The sequence below is a fragment of the Littorina saxatilis genome, linkage group LG1 (genome assembly GCF_037325665.1).
Source record: "Littorina saxatilis isolate snail1 linkage group LG1, US_GU_Lsax_2.0, whole genome shotgun sequence".
In the NCBI taxonomy this organism is placed as follows: Eukaryota; Metazoa; Mollusca; class Gastropoda; order Littorinimorpha; family Littorinidae; genus Littorina; species Littorina saxatilis.
The window spans coordinates 26378883-26405790 of NC_090245.1; the positions used below are offsets into that span (position 1 = coordinate 26378883).

A 26908-nucleotide genomic window follows, 5' to 3' on the forward strand; every position below is an offset into this window, starting at 1 on the left:
TTTGTTTCGTCGTCTTCGTTCACACGTGAGTACAATTTTCTTTGGTCTTTTTACTTATCAAACTGCATTTGTTCCAGTTAGGTTCAAGACAGTAAAGGTATATGACATTAACAAGACTGCACTGCTTGTAATTATATGTTTTTGTGTGTTAATTTGTTTTACACAAAGGTATGCTGTTTAACTGTCTCTTACTTTTGTGGGCGTGCCTTTACAAATATCATTACCTTCTTGCGTGTCCGACTCCCGTTGTGTGTCGAATATGTAGCGTTTGACAATACGCTTCATGACTCTCTGCACAAAGATATGTTTTTATAAAGTTTGATCATAATGGTTTAAGTATAGTAATATGGCAAACAAGAACGTACGCATGCAAACACTCCAGCGCCGACACACACACACACACACACACACACACACACACACACACACACACACACACATACACACACGCACACTCACACACACACACACACACACACACACACACACACACACACACACACACACACACGCACACACACACACGCACACACACACACACACACACACACACATTCTCACACACACATACACATACACACACACACATATACACGCAGGCACGTATGCAGGCCAAACTTAAAGAACTAAAATCAAGGGATATTCTGGCCGGTGACAAAACGAATATATCTAAATGCGTAAACATGAAAAAAAGCTAAACAAGAAATACAACTTCCCACTTTATACTTTTCTCAAGCCCCCCAGACCCAGACCCAGACCCAGGCCATGGTAGAGACAGCCAGCCAAAAGAAATCCTCATTGAATGTACCACATGCATATCAAACCAAATGTAAGCTGCACCGACCTTATGGTTTAAACAAAACTGTAGGCCTATTCAATGCTTGTTTCGTGACATATATACAGTATTTAACATTGAGGATCCCAATTCAAGCATAAAGCTAATGTTAACGAATAACGTGTATTGCTGTGCCTGTGTTTGAATTGAAGCGAATATTGCTGTGCCTGTGTTTGAATTGAAGCGAGTATTGCTGTGCCAGTGATTGAATTGAAGCGAGTATTGCTGTGCCAGTGATTGAATTGAAGCGAGTATTGCTGTGCCAGTGATTGAATTGAAGCGAGTATTGCTGTGCCTATGTTTGAAATAAAGCGTGTATTGCTGTGCCTGTGTTTGAATCGCAGCGAGTATTGCTGTGCCTATGTTTGAAATAAAGCGAGTATTGCTGTGCCTATGTTTGAAATAAAGCGAGTATTGCTGAGCCTATGTTTGAATTGAAGCGAATATTTCTGTGCCTATGATTGAATTGAAGCGAGTATTTATGTGCCTATGTTTGAATTGGAGCGTGTATTGCTGTGCCTATATTTTGAAAATTGAAGCGTGTATTGCTGTGACAATATATTAAAAGTTTGAGAAAAAAATATATCAACGAATCCAAGGGAAAATATAAAAGAAGTGATCACTATGGCGGAGTACCAACCTTGTAAGTGAGGTTTTCGCCAGTGTAGAGACTGGGGTCGGAGTCGCTGCGCACAAAGCCATTGGTGGTGGCCATTCTCTCCTGGAAGTGCTTGATGCCTGCAGGGTTCCTCACTCCCGGGATCTCCCAACCCTGTGCCACTGCCTGAGGCTCCTGCTGAACACCGGAGTGGAAGAGGTCATCACAGTGAAAATCAGCGATCAAATGGTGACCAAAGTGTTTTGATAAATATTTCTTGTTGTCTTATAATTTTATGATAGAATGGCATCAACATCTTTCTATTCCTCATCAACTTCATCCTTCTCCTCCACTTCATCATTATCATCGTCATCGTCGTTGCTTCGTCGCCGTCATCACCATCATCATCATCATCAGCAGCAGCAGCAGCAGCATCATCATCATCATCATCATCATCTTCATCTTCATCTTCATCTTATCTTCATCATCATCATCATCATTCATTCATCAGTGGCAAGTATTTCTCTTTGCAAAAAGCTAGCATTGCCTGCAGCCATTAACCAGATAATACAGCATGGCTTTTTCTTTGCCTGATGTCCCCTTCCCTCTTATCATGTGACAGGGGAGGCTACCGCTCCTTTCACAGCAGACTCTGCACCCGAGTTGTTGGCCTTTAAGTCAACACCGGTGGATTGTGGAATTCTGTTTGTGATGGGGTCCGGTGGTTTCCGATTGTCTGTATGTTCATGGAAACCTTCGAGTTTGCATAACAGTTTTTATAGGGCTAAGAAATTGGCCCTAACATTTTCAATCCTGTTTGATTGCACTTCGCCTCCCGAGGTGATCGTAGTGTTACGGCACTCGGTTACATCTGGCGCTTGCGAGCAGGGATGGGACTCGGCATGATATGTCCAGGTAATGGCATAATATGACCACTGAACATTTTCGTGCTGTTCCCATTCTGCGAACTTGGGATGGACAGTGGTCCCCCGGTTCGGAACTTCGGGACGAAGTTCATTCAAACGGGGGCGATTGTGACAGGGGAGGCTACCGCTCCTTTCACAGCAGACTCTGCACCCGAGTTGTTGGCCTTTAAGTCAACACAGGTGGATTGTGGAATTCTGTTTGTGATGGGGTCTGGTGGTTTCCGATTGTCTGTATGTTCATGGAAACCTTCGAGTTTGCATAACAGTTTTTATAGGGCTAAGAAATTGGCCCTAACATGTTCAATCCTTGTTTGATTGCACTTCGCCTCCCGAGGTACGGCACTCGGTTACATCATAAAACCTGAAATTCGCCGTTCCGTTAGAAGGGAACATCTTAATGCCTTTCATCCTACCCTGATACTCTAATGGCGCGGCTTTTTCCCCCCAGCATTATATTTATAGCCTTCCACAATTTTAGCCTCTTTGCAACTCTCCGCACCAAGCCGTTCTAACAGAGAGGAACATCTGTATGTCCTTGACCCTGTTGGGTGCCTAAATGGCGGCTGCTCCTTTCTACGACAGCACAACCTGCAGACAACAGTCAAAACGTAGCGCAACCCCCCCCCCCCCCAACCCCGCACCTGCCCTCCCCTACCAATAAAAACACCAACGTTTAACTTACCGTTCCATTAGAAGGAAACATCTCGATGTCTTTGATCCTGCCAGGGTGCCCTAATGGCGGTTGCTCCTCTTTGCGACAGCACATGCACAGCTTGCAGACGCTCGCCAAGAAGTAGAGTATGCACTTGGGGCTGGGCACGATGTTGAAGGGCACGGGAAGTGTCGACTCGCCGCTGACGTACTCCATGTACAGCTTGGTTCGGGCGTACTTCCACTCCGTGTCTGCCTCCGCCTGTAAGGACAAAACACGCGTTCACAGTTGACTGAAGATCTTGGCGTCGACTCGTTTATAATAAACTAGCATAGCCTGCAGCTAGTGGTTCGGTCAAACTGCCGACAGCCGTGAAGGCAAGTCAATACTTGTATAAGACTGAAGTTTTTTGCGAGATTAATGATGTTTTTATTTGTTAAGCCTCATACTCATTGGGCGAAGTCTACTGCACGAAGCTCGCTGCACGAACCTTGGCACTGAACTTTCGGCGAAAAAGACGTTTTCGCGAAGTCAACTTCGAGCCCAATTATGGACGGCCTCAATATAGTGAGCCGTTCTGTACACACAAACACGCACGCACGCACGCACATACACACACACACACACACACACACACACACACACACACACACACACACACACACACACACACACACACACACACACACACACACACACAAGTATTGTCACCATCACCATCATCATCATCATCATCATCATCATCATCATCATCATCATCATCATCATCGTCATCATCATCGTCATCATCATCGTCATTTTTCTCCCCGCTGTGCATTGTGGACCTCACCTGGATGATCTCAAAGGACTGTGACATCATGGCGATGAGCATGTTGAGGAGGACGATGACAACGGCACAGTTGTAGACGCCGAAGATCCAGTAGCCCACGTTCTGGATGAAGTAGTTGTGGTAGTCCCCCAGTTCCACCACTGTGGGTTCTCCTCGGCCCAGCATGGACCAGAACACTGTTCTGAACGTCACGTCTGGTCTGAAAACAAGACAAACAACCTAGAGGAAAAGAAAACCAGACCAACCAACAAAGCAGAATACTGTTCTGAACGTCACGTCTGGTCTGAAAACAAGACAAACAAGAAATTCCTCCGAGGTAGGAAAACACCCCCGTCCTTACCATTCTCACTGCCACCAACTGAGAAGGTTATTTCCCTTTGACCATTAATATGTCCCTCTATAAGTCCTTGTAGAATCTTAATCCACCAATAACTCCCTAACCGTGTGTTTGACTGGTCCCAATTTTTGTAAGGACCGTCTCAGGAATGTATTGAACCTGTTCACCAAGTTTGGTGACGATCGGTCCGTTCATTCTTGAGATCTATATGCGAACACAAACAAACAAACAAACAAACACATCGACCGAATCCTATACACACCCCTATACCGGGGGTGTAACAACCTAGAGGAAAAGAAAACCAGACGAACCAACCAAGCAGAACACTGTTCTGAACTGAAAACAAGACAAATAAACTATGAAAAAAGTAAACAAGACCGACCGACCAACCAACAGAACACAGTTCTGAACGTTTAGTCCGATATGAACAAAGCGACGACAAAAATAGCTCTTGGACAAGAAAACAGACAACTACAAAATCAAACTAACGAACAAAGCAAAAGATCAAAAGATAGTGTTTGGCCTGCAGAAAACGAACATTAAAAATGGAGAATTCAAGCTGCTGTTAGTGAGGCAAACAATCGACACGTGTTCCTTTTCATCGTGTTTTAGAAACATCCCTCGCTAGTGACTGGCCTGGTGATAGTTTGTCTCACTAAAACTTTAAAAAGCAAGGTTCTTTCCGAAATTCGTCTTGTTTTGACTCACACGCAAGCGTAACTTTACACACCAAAACTAGTCTGACTGTTTCCTTCGTGCCATTCTAACTCTTACTTATATTACTCGCCAAAGTGGTCTAACTTATTCACTTACTCGCAAAAGTGGTCTAACGTTTACTCGCATGCCAAAGTAGTCACTTACTCGCGAAAGTGGTCTAACGTTTACTCACATGCCAAAGCAGTCTAACTTTCACTTACTCGCGAAAGTGGTCTAACGTTTACTCACATGCCAAAGTGGTCTAACGTTTACTCTCATGCCAAAGTAGTCTAACTTTCACTTACTCGCGATAGTGGTCAAACGGTTACTCACATGCCAATTAGTCTAAATTCCCCGTACTCGCGAAACTGGTCTAACGTTTACTCACATGCCAAAGTAGTCTAACTTTCACCAACTCGCGATAGTGGTCAAACGGTTACTCACATGCCAATTAGTCTAAATTCCCCGTACTCGCGAAACTGGTCTAACGTTTACTCACATGCCAAAGTAGTCTAACTTTCACCAACTCGCGAAAGTGGTCTAACGTTTACTCACATGCCAATTAGTGTAAATTCCCCGTACTCAAACGGTTACTCACATGCCAAAGTAGTCTAACTTTCCCTTCTTTGCGAAAGTGGTCGAACGTTTACTCACATGCCAAAGTAGTCTCCGGCTTTGGTGGTGATGTTGTTCTCAAAGAGCTCCACGTTTCTACGTACTGACTTGGGGTAGTACCAGTACAGGTTGTGAAGCCCCACCAGGAAGGCCAGGAACAGCACCAGGAAGATCACTCCGAACTTCAGGATGTCCTGCACAAGAGAACAGGAATTACGCTTTTAAAGCCGAACATCCGTATCCAAGAGACATTACCTTGCTATGGTAGAAGGCCACAGAGAGAAAAAAAATAGACACCGGTGTAACACGAAATTTTTACTCCACGAAAAATTTACTCCGGAGTAAATATTTCGTACGAAATTCTTACTCCGAGTACACTTTTCGTACGAGAAAAGAACTCTCCAAGGCACGAAAAAATTACTCCCTCCACGAAATTTTTACTCCTCATTTTTATATTTAGTCAAGTTTTGACTAAATATTTTAACATCGAGGGGGAATCGAAACGAGGGTCGTGGTGTATGTGCGTGCGTGTGTGTGTGTGTGTGTACTGAGTGTGTGTGTGTGTGTGTGTGTGTGTAGAGCGATTCAGACTAAACTACTGGACCGATCTTTATGAAATTTGACATGAGAGTTCCTGGGTATGAAATCCCCGAACGTTTTTTTCATTTTTTTGATAAATGTCTTTGATGACGTCATATCCGGCTTTTCGTGAAAGTTGAGGCGGCACTGTCCCGCCCTCATTTTTCAACCAAATTGGTTGAAATTTTGGTCAAGTACTCTTCGACGAAGCCCGGGGTTCGGTATTGCATTTCAGCTTGGTGGCTTAAAAATTAATTAATGACTTTGATCATTAAAAATCTGAAAATTGTAAAAAAAAATAAAAATTTATAAAACGATCCAAATTTACGTTTATCTTATTCTCCATCATTTGCTGATTCCAAAAACATATAAATATGTTATATTCGGATTAAAAACAAGCTCTGAAAATTAAATATATAAAAATTATTATCAAAATTTTTTTTTCGAAATCAATTTAAAAACACTTTCATCTTATTCCTTGTCGGTTCCTGATTCCAAAAATATATAGATATGATATGTTTGGATTGAAAACACGCTCAGAAAGTTAAAACGAAGAGAGGTACAGAAAAGCGTGCTATCCTTCTCAGCGCAACGAATACCCCGCTCTTCTTGTCAATTCCACGTGCACTGCCTTTGCCACGGGCGGTGGAGTGACGATGCTACGAGTATACGGTCTTGCTGCGTTGCGTTGCGTTCAGTTTCATTCTGTGAGTTCGACAGCTACTTGACTAAATATTGTATTTTCGCCTTACGCGACTTGTTATATTTAGTCAAGTTTTGACTAAATATTTTAACATCGAGGGGGAATCGAAACGAGGGTCGTGGTGTATGTGCGTGTGTGTGTGTGTGTGTGTGTGTGCGTGTGTGTGTGTGTGTAGAGCGATTCAGACTAAACTACTGGACCGATCTTTATGAAATTTGACATGAGAGTTCCTGGGTATGAAATCCCCGAACGTTTTTTTTCATTTTTTTTATAAATGCCTTTGATGACGTCATATCCGACTTTTCGTGAAAGTTGAGGCGACACTGTCACGCCCTCATTTTTCAACCAAATTGGTTCAAATTTTGGTCAAGTAATCTTCGACGAAGCCCGGGGTTTGGTATTGCATTTCAGCTTGGTGGCTTAAAAATTAATTAATGACTTTGGTCATTAAAAATCTGAAAATTGTAAAAAAAAATTAAAATTTATAAAACGATCCAAATTTACGTTTATCTTATTCTCCATCATTTGCTGATTCCAAAAACATGTAAATATGTTATATTCGGATTAAAAACAAGCTCTGAAAATTAAATATATAAAAATTATTATCAAAATTAAATTGTCCAAATCAATTTAAAAACACTTTCATCTTATTCCTTGTCGGTTCCTGATTCCAAAAACATATAGATATGATATGTTTGGATTAAAAACACGCTCAGAAAGTTAAAACAAAGAGAGGTACAGAAAAGCGTGCTATCCTTCTTAGCGCAACTACTACCCCGCTCTTCTTGTCAATTTCACTGCCTTTGCCGTGAGCGGTGGACTGACGATGCTACGAGTATACGGTCTTGCTGAAAAATGGCAGCTACTTGACTAAATATTGTATTTTCGCCTTACGCGACTTGTTATTACTTCCAGTAAAAATCTCGTACGCAAAAATGGGATGCGGGCGAAGGGATAATGCCAATAAGTGATCTCGCGCACACGAATGTCGCGCTACCCTCCTTCCACCCCTTCCACCACCAAGACTAACAGGGGACAAGGGAGTAAACATTTTGTACACCTGGCATGGGAAGTTAAATTGCTCGTGTTGGGGTGAAGTAATGTATTCGTTATTTATTCGTCAGGGGAGTAACATTTTTGTACGAAATGTTTACTCGGAACTCACCTGTCTTGGTCAGGCCACAGAGAGAAAAAGGCCACAGAGAGAAAAAAAATAGACACCGGTGTAACACGAAATTTTTAGTCCACGAAAAATTTACTCCGGAGTAAATATTTCGTACGAAATTCTTACTCCGAGTACACTTTTCGTACGAGAAAAGAACTCCCCAAGGCACGAAAAAATTACTCCCTCCACGAAATTTTTACTCCCCATTTTTATTACTTCCAGTAAAAATCTCGTACGCAAAAATGGGATGCTGGCGAAGGGATAATGCCAATAAGTGATCTCGCACACACGAATGTCGCGCTACCCTCCCTCCACCCCTTCCACCACCAAGACTAACAGGGGACAAGGGAGTAAACATTTCGTACACCTGGCATGGGAAGTTAAATTGCTCGTGTTGGGGTGAAGTAATTTATTCGTTATTTATTCGTCAGGGGAGTAACATTTTTGTACGAAATGTTTACTCGGAACTCACCTGTCTTGGGGAGTAATTTTCTCGTGCAATGGGGGAGTGCTTTTTTCGTAAAGGGAGTAACTTTTTCGTACGAAATGTTTACTCCGGGATAAAAATTTCGTGGGAGTAATTTTCTCGTGTTACACCGGACGTATTACAGGCCCGAGAAAACAGAGCTATACACCTGTCGCGCCCGCGATTTTGGCCTTTAAACCCACTTAGAAAATGTCATACTCATTACCGCTTTTAAAGAAAAATCATACGAGGTACCTTGGTAATTGATTTTTCTTAATGGTATTTCAACACTTTTGTTAGGAGGCTTTGATTTGTGATAAATCGCTTTTTAATAAGCGGTCAAATACCTTTTTTTTCAAATGAAGTAGTTTTTCGTTATAAGGCATATCAATTAGGTCTTCATAAAGACTTCTACATTTCATAGCTATAACCCTTCCCTCTATCAGGCCTCACGCACGACTGGGTTACTGGGTATAACCACGTAAAATTCAGCGGACACCCGTCGTTTGCACGTGTAAAATACGCGTTGGAAAGGGATTTGCCGTTAAAAAAGTTGTGATAAAGCTGGCTGGGAGGCCTTGCCGAGGAGTGAAACTCTGCTGTTTGTTCAAAGTCATTATGAAGAAATAATTAGCATCAATACCGCAAACAAAATTTACTCTCAAAATCATAGTAATCTGATTGTTTTTAGTCGATTTTGAGATTAATACAGAGCCAAAAAATGCATCGTTTTTGAAATAAAGGTGAACATTTAAGTACCAGAGGGTCTCAAATGAGCTATACATGTCTTGAATGCCACGCTTCCCGTGTATTTACCACAGGAAGACACATGCCATACTGCGAATGTTGTAAATATACAGTAAGTGGATATTATAACGGGAAGCATATTCTCGATGATTTTAGAGAGAAGCTTGGCAGGACAGAGGTAAAACTACTGTGATGCACCTCAGGTATATTATATACTTTTATGATGATCTGCTTGTGGATGAATCTAATAATGCATAACACATCTGCCTGTGTGTGCGATCCTATCTGCTTGTTTGATACACAAGGAATACAAGATGACTACTCCTCATCTATAGCTTCAAAGTCGGTTACATGTAAATATATTTAGCAAAAAGTAAATACAAATTCACAAATGTTAATTGCCAGTTTATTCACAGGTTGCATGCTAACGGCACTGCTGTCTTAGTATCGAGCATTATAACCAGAATGGACGGGAGGTAACTGAATACTAACTTTGAAGTTGAGAGAGTCTCAAAAACCTGGTTCTCTCCCTTGCTATTGCGTTATTATTCAGGAAGTTGCGCTCTACACAAAGAAATTGGTTGAACCCATCCATAGTTTTGTGAATGAATGAACGAACAAGAAGCACTGCCGTTGGTCGGTCTACCAACAACAACAGCAGTTCCCCTTCTCCTACACGACTCTGAGTGATCATGGTTACGAGGGAGATCTGCTTGGGATCAAAGAGCTCGGTGGCGGACAAAACACACCGGCACACACACAAACACACACACACACACACACACACACACACACACACACACACACACACACACACACACACACACACACACACACACATCCACAACATCACATCCACAATCACCACCAACACCACTCCCCTCCTCCTACAAAACTCACGGTGATCATCCTGGCGAGAGAGATCTGCATGGGCCCGAACAGCTCGTTGGCTGGCAGGACGAAGGACACCCGGGCAAAGCTAATGATGTTAGCCAGGGCGAAGGTCGCCTCAGACACGTTGTGGGGGTCGAAGCTGTCCCAGTAAAACCGATCTGTAAGAAGAAGAAAGAATGTCAATATGACTTGTATTGCACCCTGTAAAACCGATCTAAAAGGAGGAGAAAGAGTGTGAATTATTGTTTGTAAAGCTCGTCTCAAGACACGTTGTGGGGGTCGAAGCTGTCCCAGTAAAACCGATCTAAAAGAAGAAAGAATGTGAATTACACTTCGTAGTGCACGCCTCAAGACACGTGCCTCAAGACAAGGAGAATAAGGAATGTTTAAATGTAGAGTCCAACCTACCCTAGCGGCCACCTCTTAATAACGGCCATTTCGACCACCCTAAGGAAACTCCAAGGAGGTTCTTTTATACATCCTACACCTTTCTTTAGAGATCACAATTATGACAACTTTTTCGACTGTACCTTACTGTATGTATACACCAAATCTTTTCAATCATTATGGATCCATCAACGCTCTTACACTAGTTAACAGCTGCCGTCTACTTGGACGTTTACCAACATCTACAGCCTGCCTGTTTTCTTGGCAGGATCGCAACATTTGAAGACATTTTATTTACAGTATTAACAGTGTGTCAGTTACGAAATTAATTCAGAAATACCCTCGCACACACACACGCACGCACACACACACACACGTACGTACGCACACACACACACACACACACACACACACACACACACACACACACACACAGAAATACCCTCGCACACACACACGTACGTACGTACGCACACACACACACACACACACACACAAACACACACACACACACACACACACACACATACAGAAATACCCTCGCACACACACACGTACGTACTTACGCACACACACACACACACACACACACACACACACACACACACACACACACACACACAAAACTGTCTACAGAAAATCGTACCTGCTATCAACCAGTATAAATTGAGCTGTGCTTCGTGGCCGCCTGTTGTCAACTTTTCCCACGGTTCTTTGTCTTTGAAATAGTCCAAGGAAATGTTTACCTGCGAAATAAACACATTGCAGGTAGATCAGTTACGAGAGCAGATGGATACAGCGATTCCTGAATTACCGGGATCAACATGATCTAAATTTTGAAGATAAACTACAGGTTTACCAAAAGTCCCCCGCAGTTTATATACATGTACTACCCCTCCCCCAATCTTCTAATCTCTCACACACACAAATAAAGAACAATACTTTCAACGTCCTACAGAAAAATTGCATCACCAATTCCCAGCTGCACAAAGACGAAAGGAAACACAGTAAAGTAAAGTGCAGTCGTTTAGGGGGTTGAAATCAACCTTGCGAAAGTCTTTTTCATGTAAATATACAGATATAATTATTTCTGCAATGTTTTGATCTTGTTGCTTTTCCAGTTAACGCATGTGGTAGTCCACAAGCGTTTCAAATACTCTGCTTGGAAATACAATTTAAATACACTCATGCACTGATTGTCGTCATGATTGATTCAACTGTTCATGTATCTCTTCAATGACTTCTTAATTGATTCACTACTTCTTTGACTGCCTGACTGAATGACTGATTTCGACCAATGTACACTCACCTTGGCTATGACGACATATCTGAGTGTAAAGGAGATGACGTAAAATGTCAAGACGAAGGTGTCGAGGTAGTTGTAGAGGGAGTCGAAGTAGTCTATCAGGCCGTCCGTATACAGCTGTTTGACTTCCTGCCACACCATACCTGGGGACATATAATAGCAAGATCTAGATCAGCACTTTTCAGGACGTGTACGGTAACGTGTACGGGTAACGTCATCAAATCTAGTTTTTACGTCACGCGTTTGCCAAGATCTGCAGTCTTGGTGGGAGCTTAACAACGTATGCTTTTGGAACATTGGAGAAAAAAGTGAGTCACGGGTGACGCAATATCTACACGTACACGTTCAGGTCTTTGCTACACGTTCGACCATCTAGAATGTACACTGTAATGAGGTTACAGGGGTTGCAATTCCATCAAGCTGGGTTTAGAATATAACAGATAGATGCTCGATCAACCAATCAATATGAGGCTTATATCGCGCGTATTCCGTGGGTACAGTTCTAAGCTCAGGGATTTTTTTTTCATTTATTTTTTTATTTTTATGCAATTTATATCGCGCACATACTCAAGGCGCAGGGATTTATTTATGCCGTGTGAGATGGAATTTTTTTTACACAATACATCACACATTCACATCGGCCAGCAGATCGCAGCCATTTCGGCGCATATCCTACTTTTCACGGCCTATTATTCCAAGTCACACGAATAGCGGAAATCTGCTATTTGCACATCATTTTGCTTTTCATCGATCACGAAAAAAAAATACACGTGAAAAAAATTAAGCGGAATCAGAGTGATAGGATCTTGGAAGGTACCACGGAGATACGTTTCTTCGGACTCATTTCGCTCCGTGTGGCTTCAGTGAGACTTTAATTGGTCGGGCGTCAATCGACCATGATAAACGTTAAACGCGAAGCTTTAAATGAAAACCTATCAATATGACACGTATGTTCTTTGACAAAACAGAATGCATATGGGCTCGCGTGTGTGTGTGTGTATGTGCGTGCGTGCGTGCATTCTTGGGTGCTTGCGTGCGTCAGTGTGACCTTTGCGGCGTGCAAGTGTCACATTGAACATTCGTTGGTGCGTGTACTGCATGCGGGTGCTTGCGAGCGTACGTGGATGCCTTCTTTTGTGCGCAGCTGCCCGTATGGATATTGTAGGCCTATGTCTGTTTTGTACGTACCGACGATCCATATAGACATGAGGAGGTGAATCATCTCGGGTTGGAAGGTTCGAATCACGAAGTCCGGCGGCCACGTCCGCCCCGTCACGTTGCGGAACACTTCGTAGTGACGGTACACCTGAAGGTAGTGGACACAGGAAAGTAATCAGATCAAGCGATGCACAGCGTTAAGAACAACATTTATCCTACATACGTGAGAGAGACACCCGTGAGATAATAATCGTTCAAATCACACGTGTGTATATCATGTAAATGAGGTCATGTCAAGCAAGTCTGGCAGGGACCTGTTTGTCCACTGCTTATGATGCCAAAGTCACCGAGACAAACGTCATTATAGAAACAAAAATTGCGCTCGCTAATTACCCTCGATGAATCTTTAGAACTAACACGTCACGCCACACTTTCAGAGTGACGTTTCTTTGCTTTGACGTATTAGATTGCACGAGGCTTTAGAAGAGATCGAGGTTCCAAAACAAGCGTCTTCAATTTAGTTGCCTCGACTGCAAGACATTTTCAGTAAAATACACGTAAGTACAGTATGTAGGATAAACAGAATACTACATGGCTTGCTGTGTCGTACCAGATTTACACTCGTTGCTTTTTCAAATAGTGAACAGCTCGCTTTCGCTCGCAGTGCAATATTTAAAAAAACAACTCGTGTAAATCTGGTACGACACAGCAAGCCATGTAGTATTCTCTATCTAAGACACGAAGGTAAGTAAGCGCTCAAAGATATACGTTAGCAAGTGGGAGTAAACGAAAACCAGTCACCTGAGAGAATAACAAGCATTGAAATAAACAAACAAGCTTGATATCCATTTGTTCAGTTCAATGCTTCTTTTTCTCTCAAGAGCCCAGAGGTACAAAGAACTGATTAAGCTGCATAAATATAATAATAATAATAATAATAAATATAGTCACCAGCGCAACCACTTTTTCCCACCTCCCCCTCCCCCTCCCCCCAATTTTGTTTGTTTGTTGGTGTTGTCTTCTTAAATCCCGAATCGCATTTTACAGCAAAGCCACAACCGTGGAAATCCAATTGTAAAAATGAATATATGTACCTGTGTGAATCCAGACAATTGCCTGTGGCCGGAGGGTCTCTCCATGGCGGTGGAGATGAGGATCATGAGGAGGAACGTCATGAAAGACATGGTTTGCCCGATGAACTTTACACACGGGCACCGCAAGAACTCGCCCACCTGCACAGGTAAATGGTACGGATTATCTTATCATGTTGACAACTGATATATCTCTCTCTCCCTCCCTCTCTCTCTCTCTCTCTCTCTCTCTCTCTCTCTCTCTCTCTCTCTCTCTCTCTCGCTCATTCTCTCTCTCTCTCTCTCTCTCTCTCTCTCTCTCTCTCTCGCTCATTCTCTCTCTCTCACTCTCTCTCTCTCATTTTCTCTGTCTCTCTCTTTCTCTCTCTGTCTCTCTCTGTCTCTCTCTCTGTCTGTCTCTCTGTCTCTGTCTCTGTCTTTCTCTCTATCTCTCTCTCTCTTTTTCTCTCTCTCTCTCTCTCTCTCTCTCTCTCTCTCTCTCTCTCTCTCTCTCTCTCTCTCTCTCTCTCTCTCTCTCTCTCTCTCTCTCTCTCTCTCTCTCTCTCTCTCTCTCTTTCTTTGTTATATATAATCTTCAAACATTGCTTATGAATCCAAAAAAACATCTTGAAATGTTTTATTGATTGCTGGACAGGGATCCAGGTATCATTTGGGGTGGTATTTGTTTGCAGGTGGTCGGTATTGAGATGTGTACGCCAGGGCAGGTGTGGCTGTACTCTCACAGTACCACCACAAACAACTCTTTTTTTTTTTCTTTTTCTTTTTCCCCCCCTTACACCTGTTCATTGTCCCGGTGTGCTCTCACGCCGCCCCGTCCCTGCACTCGCTGCTCCATCCACATCTGAATTTCGTTCCGCTGCCAGACTTGTCGATTTTACAGACGCTCCAGGGAAGGATGTCGGGTCGTTGCGGTAGGCTACCCTCGGAAGATGACACTGCACTTCTGCTGAGTCACTTCGACGGTGTTCAGTAGTGGGTCTGTCCCGAGCTAACGGACGCAGCCCACTACCTACTATGCCCCCTACTAACGACATTGACTGCTAAGTCGCGGAGCCAGACTGAGTGAGGGTCCCCTCCAGAGAGCAGACCGCCACCATGTCCCTCCGTCGACCCCCCAGAACGTCACACGTTGAAGACTGACAGCAGAAGTACTATTCAGGGAAGGATGGAACAGGAACACTGAGACCAAGGTCACCATGAGAGCTCCGGGCATGAAGGGCCACAAGAGCAAGGACAATTTATAATTTTGGATGATTAATGAGATGAGGATGATTATAATGATGATGCTATGGATTTCCAATTTGGTTTGAGACTACGTGACAGGGCAGCACTCTACGCTTACTGTCATAATATATCCTGGTGTCAACCAGGCTCGAGAACTGCCGCACCTGCGGTGTTGGTCAGGTATACAGAACCTGAGCACCCTCAAAGTCGCATTCGTTAAGTGAATGACACTCGGCTGTGTGATTCCAGCCTTCCCATAGGAACAATAGAACTTCCACTCTGGGTAGGAGCCGACCGTAGCCCGAAAAGCCCACATGACCCTGATGGGATTCGAACCCACGACCTCCCGGCCCACAGCCCGATGCGCTAACCACTGCGCTACGGGGGCCGGTACAACAAACAACTCTTTACTTATTGAGCCATAAATATAAAAATATTCTACATAAATAAAAAGCAAATAAGCCTACAAAACCGCTCCAGTCCAACCATATTCCGCGTACACAATCTTTACTTCCATCCCCATTTTGAAAAATAGCAACAACAGACTTCCAGATATATAACACGAGCATGTGTGTTCTCTGTTTGCATGTTTGTCCAGTGTCTTGTCCCCCCATAAAGCATATTAACTCTACCTGTCCCAAGATAGGCCAATTGGTTCTAAGAGGACGTTAAAACTAATTGTCAGTAAGTACTGGTGTCACATGACTGATGTGAACCAGTTGATTGGCTAATGGCGATGCGCTTAAATCTGTTAGCGCACTCTTGGAGTGCGCTAACTTTTCCACAGAGCGTATTCTTACGCCCTTTGCCAAAGCGAGACTGTACTCTCATCCTCAGAATTAATTAATAACATGTAGCTTATATTCTTCACTTTACCAAAAAATAACCATACATTTCCTGCGGCTCAAAGCAGAAGTTTTTTTTCCTGACAGATCGCAGGCGCCTGTGCCACAGTTAAGCCTGGCACTGAAGCGGCTGTATCTCTTCCACAAATGTGACCCTCCACCACGGAATGAGTCGCATGTCACCTTTGCATGATTTTCATATTTTTACATTTTCCTAAAGAGTTTGTTATGCTCTATCCAGTGGTGAAAACCGTTTTAGAAAAGAGCGGAAACTGTTTGAGTTATACGCCTGTGACTAAGGTGACCCTCACACTGTTACCATACACTCTCCGGACTTATATCAAGCCTAGCGCAGAACCGCGCGAGGTGACATGCGACTCATTTCGTGGTGGAGGGTCACAAATGGTCTCTTCTCGTTTTGACTTGCAAAGATTCTTCTCATATGCCGTGTTAGTGGCATGTAGCTTATTAACCACATTACTAAATGATGAGTTAGTGTAAAATTCCCAGCGGCAAACAGAAAACACAAGTGTTATTCCGATAACGTATCAGCTAGACCAGCATTTGAAAGTCGACTCTGTTATAGTAGACTACACTGAAATACGACTGCATCAGTTCAGTAAATGAATGGTTTCCGAATTATTATTTCAAGGCAACAACAATCGGAATCGAAAACGTGTAGGGTTAAGAACGTTCTTACCATGTATAAAACTTATTACCAGCCTGCCTCATGCGTGCAGACGAGCAATTGTTGTTTTTGAAATCTATAGTCTCTGCTGCAGTGCAATGCCGTGGTTCGATTGCCCTAGCCGCCTAGCAGACGTACGACATAAACCCCGCAGCAAATTAACATGTTGGGCAAATGTGAACAAACAAACGATGGGGACATAATACGTGTAGGGCTCACAGCATTCTTACGGTTCATATATATAGTACCAGTCTCCCCGATGAGTGAAGATACAACACGAGAAACATACCACATTTACTTTGAAAATGTGCTAACCGTGGCCTTGGCCGGAGTCAATTCAAGGGGCAACACTCTGCACAGTCAATCTGTCGAAGCTCGATGAAGGTTTTGAATCGCAAATAACTAAGAGCACAGTCCTTTCTCCGAGTTTAAAATTAATGAGGTCTCTATGGAAGATCATCACTTTTTAGCTTAACGCTACACTGGAATTTACCAACAGAAATTAAAACAAGAGTTTGCGTGTGACGAAAGCACGACACACTTGAGACAGCCCACACAAAAGTAGATCTGACACAAACCTGACCACACAGTTACGCCTATCCAAATGCGCGTTGCAAAATGTGCGTTTTGAATCTTCTTTTTTCTCTGGCGGTACTGACAATATCGTTATTGAAACAATCCCAGTGCACTAAGGGATTTATAGAGCAAATCTCGAAAATAATTATTGAACTCAGCGCTATGCGCTTCGTTCAATAATGAATTTTCTCGATTCGCTCTATAAATCCCTTAGTGCACTGGGATGTCTCAATAACTTAAATTATCATCATCACAACTCAGACGTGTAGATCGACTCACCTTCGTCTTGGGCGCGAACCAGTAGCAGAAGGCGAGGACAGGGTAGAAGACAGTGATGAGCATGACGATGATGGAACGCTTGAACCAGTTGGATCGCTCCAGGGTCCGCAGGTCTCCGTACCAGATACTCACCAGCTTCTGCTGACAGCTCGGGTGAGCCACGAACTGGAACAAGAGACGTCATGACGTGAATATGAGAGACGTTAGCTTTACCTACTGGGACAAGTGGGAAGCATGTATATGCGAACTACACATTCGAACACGTTTAACTATACATGCAAATAAACACATACACACACACTCATGCACGCACGCAAGCACGCACGCACGCACGCACAGACGCATACATATATATATATACAAACAAATAGGGAAAAAATAACCAAAACAAGCCTTCACGTTTTCACCAATATTTTGGCCTCGTGGCCTTGGTCAGGGTGTTCATATTATATGCACATGCTTACAGACAAAGAGACAGTCCACCCCTTCAGTATCGACAACAACAACTCTCAACAACAACAACAACAACAACAACAACAACAACAACAACGACGACGTCTGGAGGAATCTTTATTTTGACAAAAATGTCCATTCCCGGATCCCCCATGGGCGCCAAAACAAAGTTCAAATCGCGGCAAAGTTTGCTGCCATTTCAGAGCTCTTTTTCAGAAGTTTTTCTTCATAGAGTAAAGGTGATGTCTGGGTCTGTTATGGCCATATAGGCGAATTCGTCTGTCAAATAAAATAAATTCTTGAAACATCCCTGCGGATCCTCCCCGCCCCTACCACCGCCACTCCCAATGTGGATAAAGAATAAAGAATAACGCTTCCAGACTGTAGTGCTGTATCATACCTCTGTGCGAGACATTTAAGTTTTACGCCCACACGGCAAAGCCATTAGGGCATACCTTCTGTGTGTGTTTCTCACCTTTTTCTCTCTGTATCGTATGGCGAGCTTGAACTTCAAGACTGTAGTGCTGTATCATACCCTCTGTAAGAGAAATTCAAAATGTACGCCCTCACAGCAAAGCCATTAGGGGCATGTAAGACCCATACCTTCTGTCTGTAGTTCTCACCTTTTTCTCTCTGTATCGGATGGCCAGCTTGAGCCTGGCGAGTAGCTCGTAGGTCTCCTGCTCGCTGTTGGCGCCTGTCTTGTTGAGCAGCAACAACAGCTCGTCATGACCCCGGATCTTGTCCAGCAGGTTGACAACGTACTCGCTCAGCTGGTCAGCTAGGTACAGGTAGTCTGTCTGTGTGGCAGTGAAAGGGTTAAATCATGGAAAGCGAAGCGGGGCAGCTTATCAAATCGAGTAACGCTTTAGGTATCATGGACTACCCTTTTTTTTAACTATACATGCAAATAAACACATACACACACACTCATGCACGCACGCACGCACGCACAGACGTATCTATATATATATACGACTAGTGTCTGTCTGTCTGTCTGTTCGCGATGCACGGCCAAAGTTCTCGGTGGATCTTTTTCAAATCTGGACACCGTATTCAGCTACACCCCGGACACAACCTCATCGATGAGATATTTCAACACGTGCTCTCAGCGCGCAGCGCTGAACCGATTTTGGTTTTTTTGGTTTGGATCCACTACAAGTAACTCTTCCTTATCTTCTCCAGTGTTTTCAGCCGCGATTATCTCCCTTCCTCCGTGTGGCGTCAATCCATATTCCCGTTACTACGTTACTATTTTTAGAAGGTCACTGCACGTTACTATTTTTAGAAGGTCTCCAGTGTTTTGTGCGTTTATCTCCTTTCCTTCGTGCGCCGGCGAAGCCGGCATGCCGGGTGGTCCCAGGCGCAGCCTGGTATTCGGCTCTACTTCTTCCCGGCGAAGCCGGTACCCGGCGAAGCGGGTAATCATCTAGTATATATATATATACACAAACAAATAGGGAAAAAATAACCAAAACAAGCCTTCACGTTTTCACCAATATTTCGGCCTCGGGGCCTTGGTCAGGGTGTTCATATTATATGCACATGCTTACAGACAAAGAGACAGTCCACCCCTTCAGTATCGACGACGACAACAACAACAACAACAACAACGACGTCGGGAGGAAGACCCCCCCCCCCCCCCCGCACCCCTATTGATAAAAGTCCAACCCTTTACGACCTTTTTTTTCTCATACTTCTGTAAAGTTACCCATATACCAATGGCTTTTGTGCAATATGGCGGATTAAATTCTTGTTCCTCATTGTTCCTTGTTCCTTTTAAGACTGATTAAATTCTTGTTCCTCCTTGTTCCTTGTTACTTTTAAGACTGATTAAATTCTTGTTCCTCCTTGTTCCTTGTTCCTTTTAAGACTGATTAAATTCTTGTTCCTCCTTGTTCCTTGTTCCTTTTAAGACTGATTAAATTCTTGTTCCTCCTTGTTCCTTGTTCCTTTTAAGACTGATTAAATTCTTGTTCCTCCTTGTTCCTTGTTCCTTTTAAGACTGATTAAATTCTTGTTCCTCCTTGTTCCTTGTTCCTTTTAAGACTGATTAAATTCTTGTTCCTCCTTGTTCCTTTTAAGACTGATTAAATTCTTGTTCCTCCTTGTTCCTTGTTCCTTTTAAGACTGATTAAATTCTTGTTCCTCCTTGTTCCTTGTTCCTTTTAAGACTGATTAAATTCTTGTTCCTCCTTGTTCCTTGTTCCTTTTAAGACTGATTAAATTCTTGTTCCTCCTTGTTCCTTGTTCCTTTTAAGACTGATTAAATTCTTGTTCCTCCTTGTTCCTTGTTCCTTTTAAGACTCCCTCCTTTTAGGACCTACTTTTCTCAGATTTTTGTGGTCTTGAAAAGGAGGTTCCAGTGCATACACCTTTTGTCAGGGTTAAACTATGTGGCATGTACATTGTAGCTGAGTGAAAAGCACAAAACGTTGGTTTTTGTTATTGACAATAAGACTTGCTGTTCACTGAAGCTCCGAGTCAACAAAACCGCTTTACCGCTCGCAGACACACACACACACACACACACACACACACACACACACACACACACACACACACACACACACACACACACACACACACACAGAGCAGCGGAGAGATTGACACGCAGGCACAAAAGTAAACACAAACGGGAGCGCATCATTTCCAAAGCGAATATCACTCACCTTGTAATATTTCTCCACCTTAGCCACCAGGCGAAGCTCCCGAGCTAGCTCAAAGGCGGTCAGCACAGGGTCCTTACTGGACAGCGAGATGTAGGCCCCACTGGCCAGCCCCTTATAGGCGTTGAGCCGTGTCTTGGCCAGTCTCAGCTGGTCAAACTCCAGCTTGTTGGCACACTCCTGGCAGTGGCAGTAGTAGTGGTGAGGCTTGGGGATCGTCTCTCCCCGCAGAAGGAGCAGCTGCACGATCTCGAACTGGTTCCTCTCGGCTGCCAGTATGAGAGGCGTGATGTCGGAGCTGAAATGATGCAGAATACAGAATAGTTTGCAATATAATATCACACAATGGAATCGATTACAATACAATACAATACAAAGAAATAGATTAAAATAAAATACAATACAATCGAATAGATCACAATACAATACAATGGAACTGATTACAATACAATACAACAATACAATACAATACAATACAACAAAAATACATTTGTCGCCGTTAGTGCAGCGCTGCTCTGGTATCCAACGTTTGGAATGCACCTTGATGTTGCGTTCATTCAGATCGCGCACATTTGAACATTTATAGGTATCAACACAGAGACAACAAAAGAAATTAAAACATACTCAATGGCAAAAGATAGTATATACTCAATGGCAAACGATAGTAGACACTTATGAAAGTGTGTAGGTGCTTATCTCATCTTTTGTTAATGCTAAGTTCATTCATATAAATTTGGCAGCAAGAAAAACACGATGTGTACTATATTTTGCTGGAGAGCATAGTACATAGACACAGCAATCTGCATGACCACTCGCGCGCCTACACACACACACACACACACACACACACACACACACACACACACGCACACACAATCTGCATGACAACTCGCGCGCCTACACACACACACACACACACACACACACACACACACACACACACACACACACACACACACACACACTCGCACACATACAGAAACACACACACACACACACACACATACACACACACACACACACACACACACACAAACACACACATACACACGCACACACACACACACACACATACACGCACGCACGCACGCACACACACATACACGCACGCACATACACACACCTCTCTCTCTCTCTCTCTCTCTCTCTCTCTCTCTCTCTCTCTCTCTCTCTCTCTCTCTCTCTCTCTCTCTCTCTCTCCCATGTACCTGAAAGGAGAGTCCTCGCTGGTGGTGGTATAGAAGTAGTCCGTCTCCCCGAAGCGCTTGTTCTCCTTCTTGTTAGATTTCTGGTACTTGGGGTGCTTGAGGATGGTCTCCGCGATCTGCTCGTGTCCGGCGCTGATTGCCTGCAGCAAGGCCTCGTGGATGGTCGCCAGGTTGCATCGGTCCAACAGGAGTTCCACCACCTGGAGGAAGATAGGAGATAGAGGTGAAGAATTAAGGTTGTTATAGGTTGGACATACAAGTTTGATTGCCTGTAGCAAGGCTTCGTGGATGGAGAAAGCGATGAAGAATAAAGGTTGTCATTTGTTGTTTGGACATTTGAAGATAACCATACAAGTCTGATTGCCTGCAGCAAGGATTCGTGGATGGTCGCCAGGTTGCACCGGTCCAGCAGGAGTTCCACCACCTGGAGGAAGATAGGAGATAGAGATGAAGAATTAAGGTTGTAATTTGTTGTTTGGACATTTGAAGATAACCATACAAGTCTGATTGCCTGCAGCAAGGCATCGTGGATGGTCGCCAGGTTGCACCAGTCCAGCAGAAGTTCCACCAACTGGAGGAAGATAGGAGATACGTACGTAGAGATGAAGAATCAAGGAATATTTTGTATCTTTTTTAACAAAAGAACGTCGACGGAACGAGCTCGCAAATCCCACGTTCAAAAGTGCGAGTCAAGACCTCGACCCGCGGAGCCAAGGTAGATTTCGAGAGGATTGCTCGTTTATTGATTATAATGATCGAAATGAGATCGCCTGCTGATACGGCATACAGCCCGGCCGTGATTATTTCCCTTTTCTTTGTCATTTACACAACCAAATGCCTGTAAAGTGAAATAAAACATAATACGTTTATTTTTCGCGCTTTACATTCATTATTTTGTTCCTCAGTTTAATTCCTGATTTTTTTCTAGCAACATTAGCTTTGTGTAAGCATGGTACTTCAAGAATCTGTTCCGGGTATCCATTTTTAATACGTTTATTTTTCATTTTACATTCATTTTCTTTGTTTCTGTCATTTACACAACCAAATGCCTGTAAAGTGAAATAAAACATAATACGTTTATTTTTCATTTTACATTCATTTTCTTTGTTTCTGTCATTTACACAACCAAATGCCTGTAAAGTGAAATAAAACATAATACGTTTATTTTTCACGCTTTACATTCATTATTTTCTTCCTCACATTAATTCCTGACTTATTCCAGCAATATTAGCTTTGTGTAAGCATGGTACTTCAATAAGGCCAAAAATAAAAATAGTCTGTTTACAGTATCCCGACCGACCCTATTTTTTCGCGCGACCCTGGACTTTTTTTTGGCATTTGGGGGAAAAGAAAAAGAAAAAAAAAGTCTTTGTTTTTTCGCAAAATAACTTAAATATGGGGTTTTTTTGGAGAAAAACAATGGGTGAAAAAAAATCCCGACCTACCGACCCTATTTATTTGTGCCTATGTTACCGTAAACAGACTTTTTTTGTGTGCCTAATCTGTTCCGGGCATCCATGTATATGCATTCAAGAAACCCTGTCTTGTCCATGAACCAGTACTGACAGTTTCCCGTACTGTCTTTGACAGATTCGTATTTTATGTAAACGGAATGAGTCTCCGTGACAATATGCTGTACGTACACGCCCAAGCGAAAGCCCACTGTGTGTTTGTTTATTAATCAGAATTATCCCAAGAGTGTCTACAGGAGAAGTAAAAGGACTGGACCGGGAACAATCAGGCAATGAATGCGGTTGATTTGAACAGCGTGTGTACAGGCATATAATTGTCTCCATTGTGGATTGTTCCGGGTTTCTGTCCAATTCTGTGTTATACATTAAGACTGGTTTTGTCCGTTTGCAGTCTTTGAGGCTTTATCATTCAGCTATCTTCGACATCTTTCTCTTCCAGGTAGCATGCACTTTTGTGATATGTTTCTGTGGAAACTGTTGGGTTTATTGACGTCATTCGGGTGGTTTTGTTTTCTTCATTGTGTGTGCTCCATGTTTGCAGAATAGAAAACTACGACGACAGCAGGTCAAAAGGTAAATATGCATAGGTAACATTCCCCGCTGATGGCTCGTGTAATTATTTTGTCCATGTCCACTTCATCTTCTTCTTCCTCCTCTACTGCGTTCACGGGCTTACACTCCCATACCACTCGTGTTTTTTGCACCGGCCTTTGGGTTTTTATTCCGCCATTTAGGCAGCCAAACGCCGGTTTCGGGGGAAGCATGCTGGGTATTTTTGTGTTTCTATAACCAACCAAACTCTGACATGGATTACAGGATCTTTATTATTATTATTATTATTATTATGGGGAGCTTATATAGCGCGAACCACAACTGTGCTCTCCGCGCTTTACATATTAATTTCTGCCGTTTGAAATGGAATTTTTTTACAGACAGACAGACAAACAGACATTTTTTACACACAATATATAACGCATTCACATCGACCAGCAAACTTCAAGCCTATTAGGCGAACATTCACTTTTCACGGCCTATTATTCCAAGTCAAACGGGTATTTGGTGGACATTTTTATCTATGCCTATACAATTTTGCCAGGAAAGACCCTTTTGTCAATCGTGGGATCTTTAACGTGCACACCCCAATGTAGTGTACACGAAGGGACCTCGGTTTTTCGTCTCATCCGAAAGACTAGCACTTGAACCCAAGTTTCCGTGCGCGCTTGGTCTTGTGCTTGCGTGTACACACGAAGGGGGATAAGGCACTAGCAGATTTGCACATAACTTGACCCGGGAGCTCTGAAGAATCGTCACCCTTAAACCACTCGGTGCGGCCAAGATTCCAACACTCAGCTTTCCGCATGGCAGGCCGACGTCGGATCCCCTGGGCCATTGCGCCCGTCGTCAACGTCTAAACAGTACATAAGGATGAGAGTAGTCAATTGACGCTCTGTGGAGAGATATGCCATCCATGTAATATCATGTTTGCTGTTGTGACTATGGTTTAAAAACATACGAGCTGTCAGCGGGGAAGTAGCCTTTATACTGGAGCAGTTGTGTTCTTGTATGGCACTTTTATAGGGGTTATCTGCTCCCGATTAACAACATTACGAAACAAACCTCACACATACACACATGGAGTCGCGCTCAGTGGCAACCTGGAAGCTACTCCGTCAGTATGATCCGGCCAAAACAAATCCACGCGATTAGGTTGAGACTATGATCGACCATAGAGTGTTCTCCCTTGGTTCATTTCGTGCCCACGTTACTTTAATTGAAAATAGTTCGACAACAAAATAATAATGCGTCTTGAATTTAATACTTATAGATGCATGTGTATCTTGCCACACTGTCTTGACAATTCAGCTGTGTTAACGTCCTTGAGAATTTATAGCCTCCAAGGCTGTATTTCCAGGACGTAAAGAGACAATTCAGAATTTATTTCGTTGCATACAAAAATATTGGACAAAAACAAAGTTCTCTCTTCTATTTTCTTCTCACCTCTTTTTTTTCATCTGTGCTTGCATACTTTCTAATTATTCGTATTCTTCTTCCACTTCTTCTTTCTCATACAGACTGCATCTTCTTTCACATCACCTTACCAGCGCGATCTACCAAACAGCTCGGTGCAGGGTCTCAGTAAAGTTACCTGTTTGGGTGAAAACTCCCAGGTAAGGATTTCTCCTCTATCCATCATTCTTCCAGTGGATGATTACCTGTGTCCGGTAGGCACAACAGGTGAGATGGGAATAATGCTTTTCCTGTTGGGAACGCAGTGATTAGACATGATTTTGTGCGTGGGTTCGTTTATCGTTTACGCAAGGGATCGTTTTATTGCAGTGTAAACTCTGTGTTTACATGGTTGCATGGAGTAGATTCTATCTCTAGCTATCACCTCGTCTATCTTTCCCCCATCAGAAGAGAAGTACTCTCTCTCTCTCTCTCTCTCTCTCTCTCTCTCTCTCTCTCTCTCTCTCTCTCTCTCTCTCTCTCTTTCAACCCTCTGTCAACCCTCTCTCTCTCTATCTCTATCTCTCTCTCTCTCTCTCTCTCTCTCTCTCTCTCTCTCTCTCTCTCTCTCTCTCTCTCTCTCTCTCTCTATCTCTCTCTCTCCAAAAAATCATCCCTCCTATACCTCGCATAGACCTCTACAAATCGAGCTTAGCCTTCTCGGGAGCGTTTCTCTGGAACTCCTTCCCCCAAGAGATAATAAATGCAACTTCCCCAGTGAATATGTTTTAAGAGACAGTCACGTTCACACATCATTCGTAAATGAAATATCTTGTTCGATTGTTATTTTGTTAAACATTTTGTACTAGTGTTAACGGATGTGTAGCTGATCGGAGCAACTTTATTCCCAAATGAAAGGTATAACTATGTCAATGTAATTTTGTAATTTTTGAGTTCTCCTTATGTAGGCCCGGTAGCTCAGTTGGTAGAGCACTGGACTTGTGATCGGAAGGTCGCAGGTTCGAATTCGGGCCGGGACGGACACGGGTCAACTTTATGTGCAGACCCAGAGACGGAAGCCATGTCCCACCCCCGTGTCATCACAATGGCACGTAAAAGACCTTGGTCATTCTGCCATAAGTGCAGGTGGCTGAATACACCTAAACACGCAGACACCTGGGTAGCGCGACTCCGTTGCTGCTAGCTTTCCACTGGGAGGAAGCGACCCGAATTTCCCAGCGATGGGACAAAAAAGTAATGAAAATGTGAAAAAAAATGAAAAAAATGAAAAATGAAAATGTGAAAATGTAATTCCTTAAATGCACATTGTGTTGCATTCCATACAATATATTTCTGTATTTTATAAGATTGAATTTATATTTTTTATGTGCGTCTGTCTTTATGTGTTGTATAAAGAACAGGTTGGAAGAAAAGGCTTTGCCTAAAACCTTTATCCTTTTGTAATAAAGTTCTGAGTCTGAGTCTGAGTCTCTCTCTCTCTCTCTCGTCTCTCTCCCCCCTCTCTCTCTCTCTCTCTCTCTCTCTCTCTCTCTCTCTCTCTCT

At 43.1% G+C, this 26908-nt stretch overlaps 1 protein-coding gene across 1 annotated transcript in view; it reads right to left on the bottom strand.

Moving 5' to 3' along the window:
- LOC138965681 (short transient receptor potential channel 7-like) overlaps nt 1–26908 on the bottom strand; it is a 137353-nt gene that overhangs the window by 1937 nt on the left and 108508 nt on the right. Inside the window, exons 4-17 of the mRNA XM_070337859.1 lie at nt 21927–22126; nt 20722–21016; nt 18673–18849; nt 17597–17761; nt 13988–14125; nt 12924–13041; nt 11739–11878; nt 11076–11175; nt 10049–10200; nt 5528–5682; nt 3841–4039; nt 3042–3272; nt 1476–1631; nt 225–291 (exon numbers count right to left, since the gene is read on the bottom strand). Coding sequence (XP_070193960.1) covers nt 225–291; nt 1476–1631; nt 3042–3272; nt 3841–4039; nt 5528–5682; nt 10049–10200; nt 11076–11175; nt 11739–11878; nt 12924–13041; nt 13988–14125; nt 17597–17761; nt 18673–18849; nt 20722–21016; nt 21927–22126 — 2293 coding nt within the window. The remainder of the gene's footprint in view (nt 1–224; nt 292–1475; nt 1632–3041; nt 3273–3840; nt 4040–5527; nt 5683–10048; nt 10201–11075; nt 11176–11738; nt 11879–12923; nt 13042–13987; nt 14126–17596; nt 17762–18672; nt 18850–20721; nt 21017–21926; nt 22127–26908) is intronic.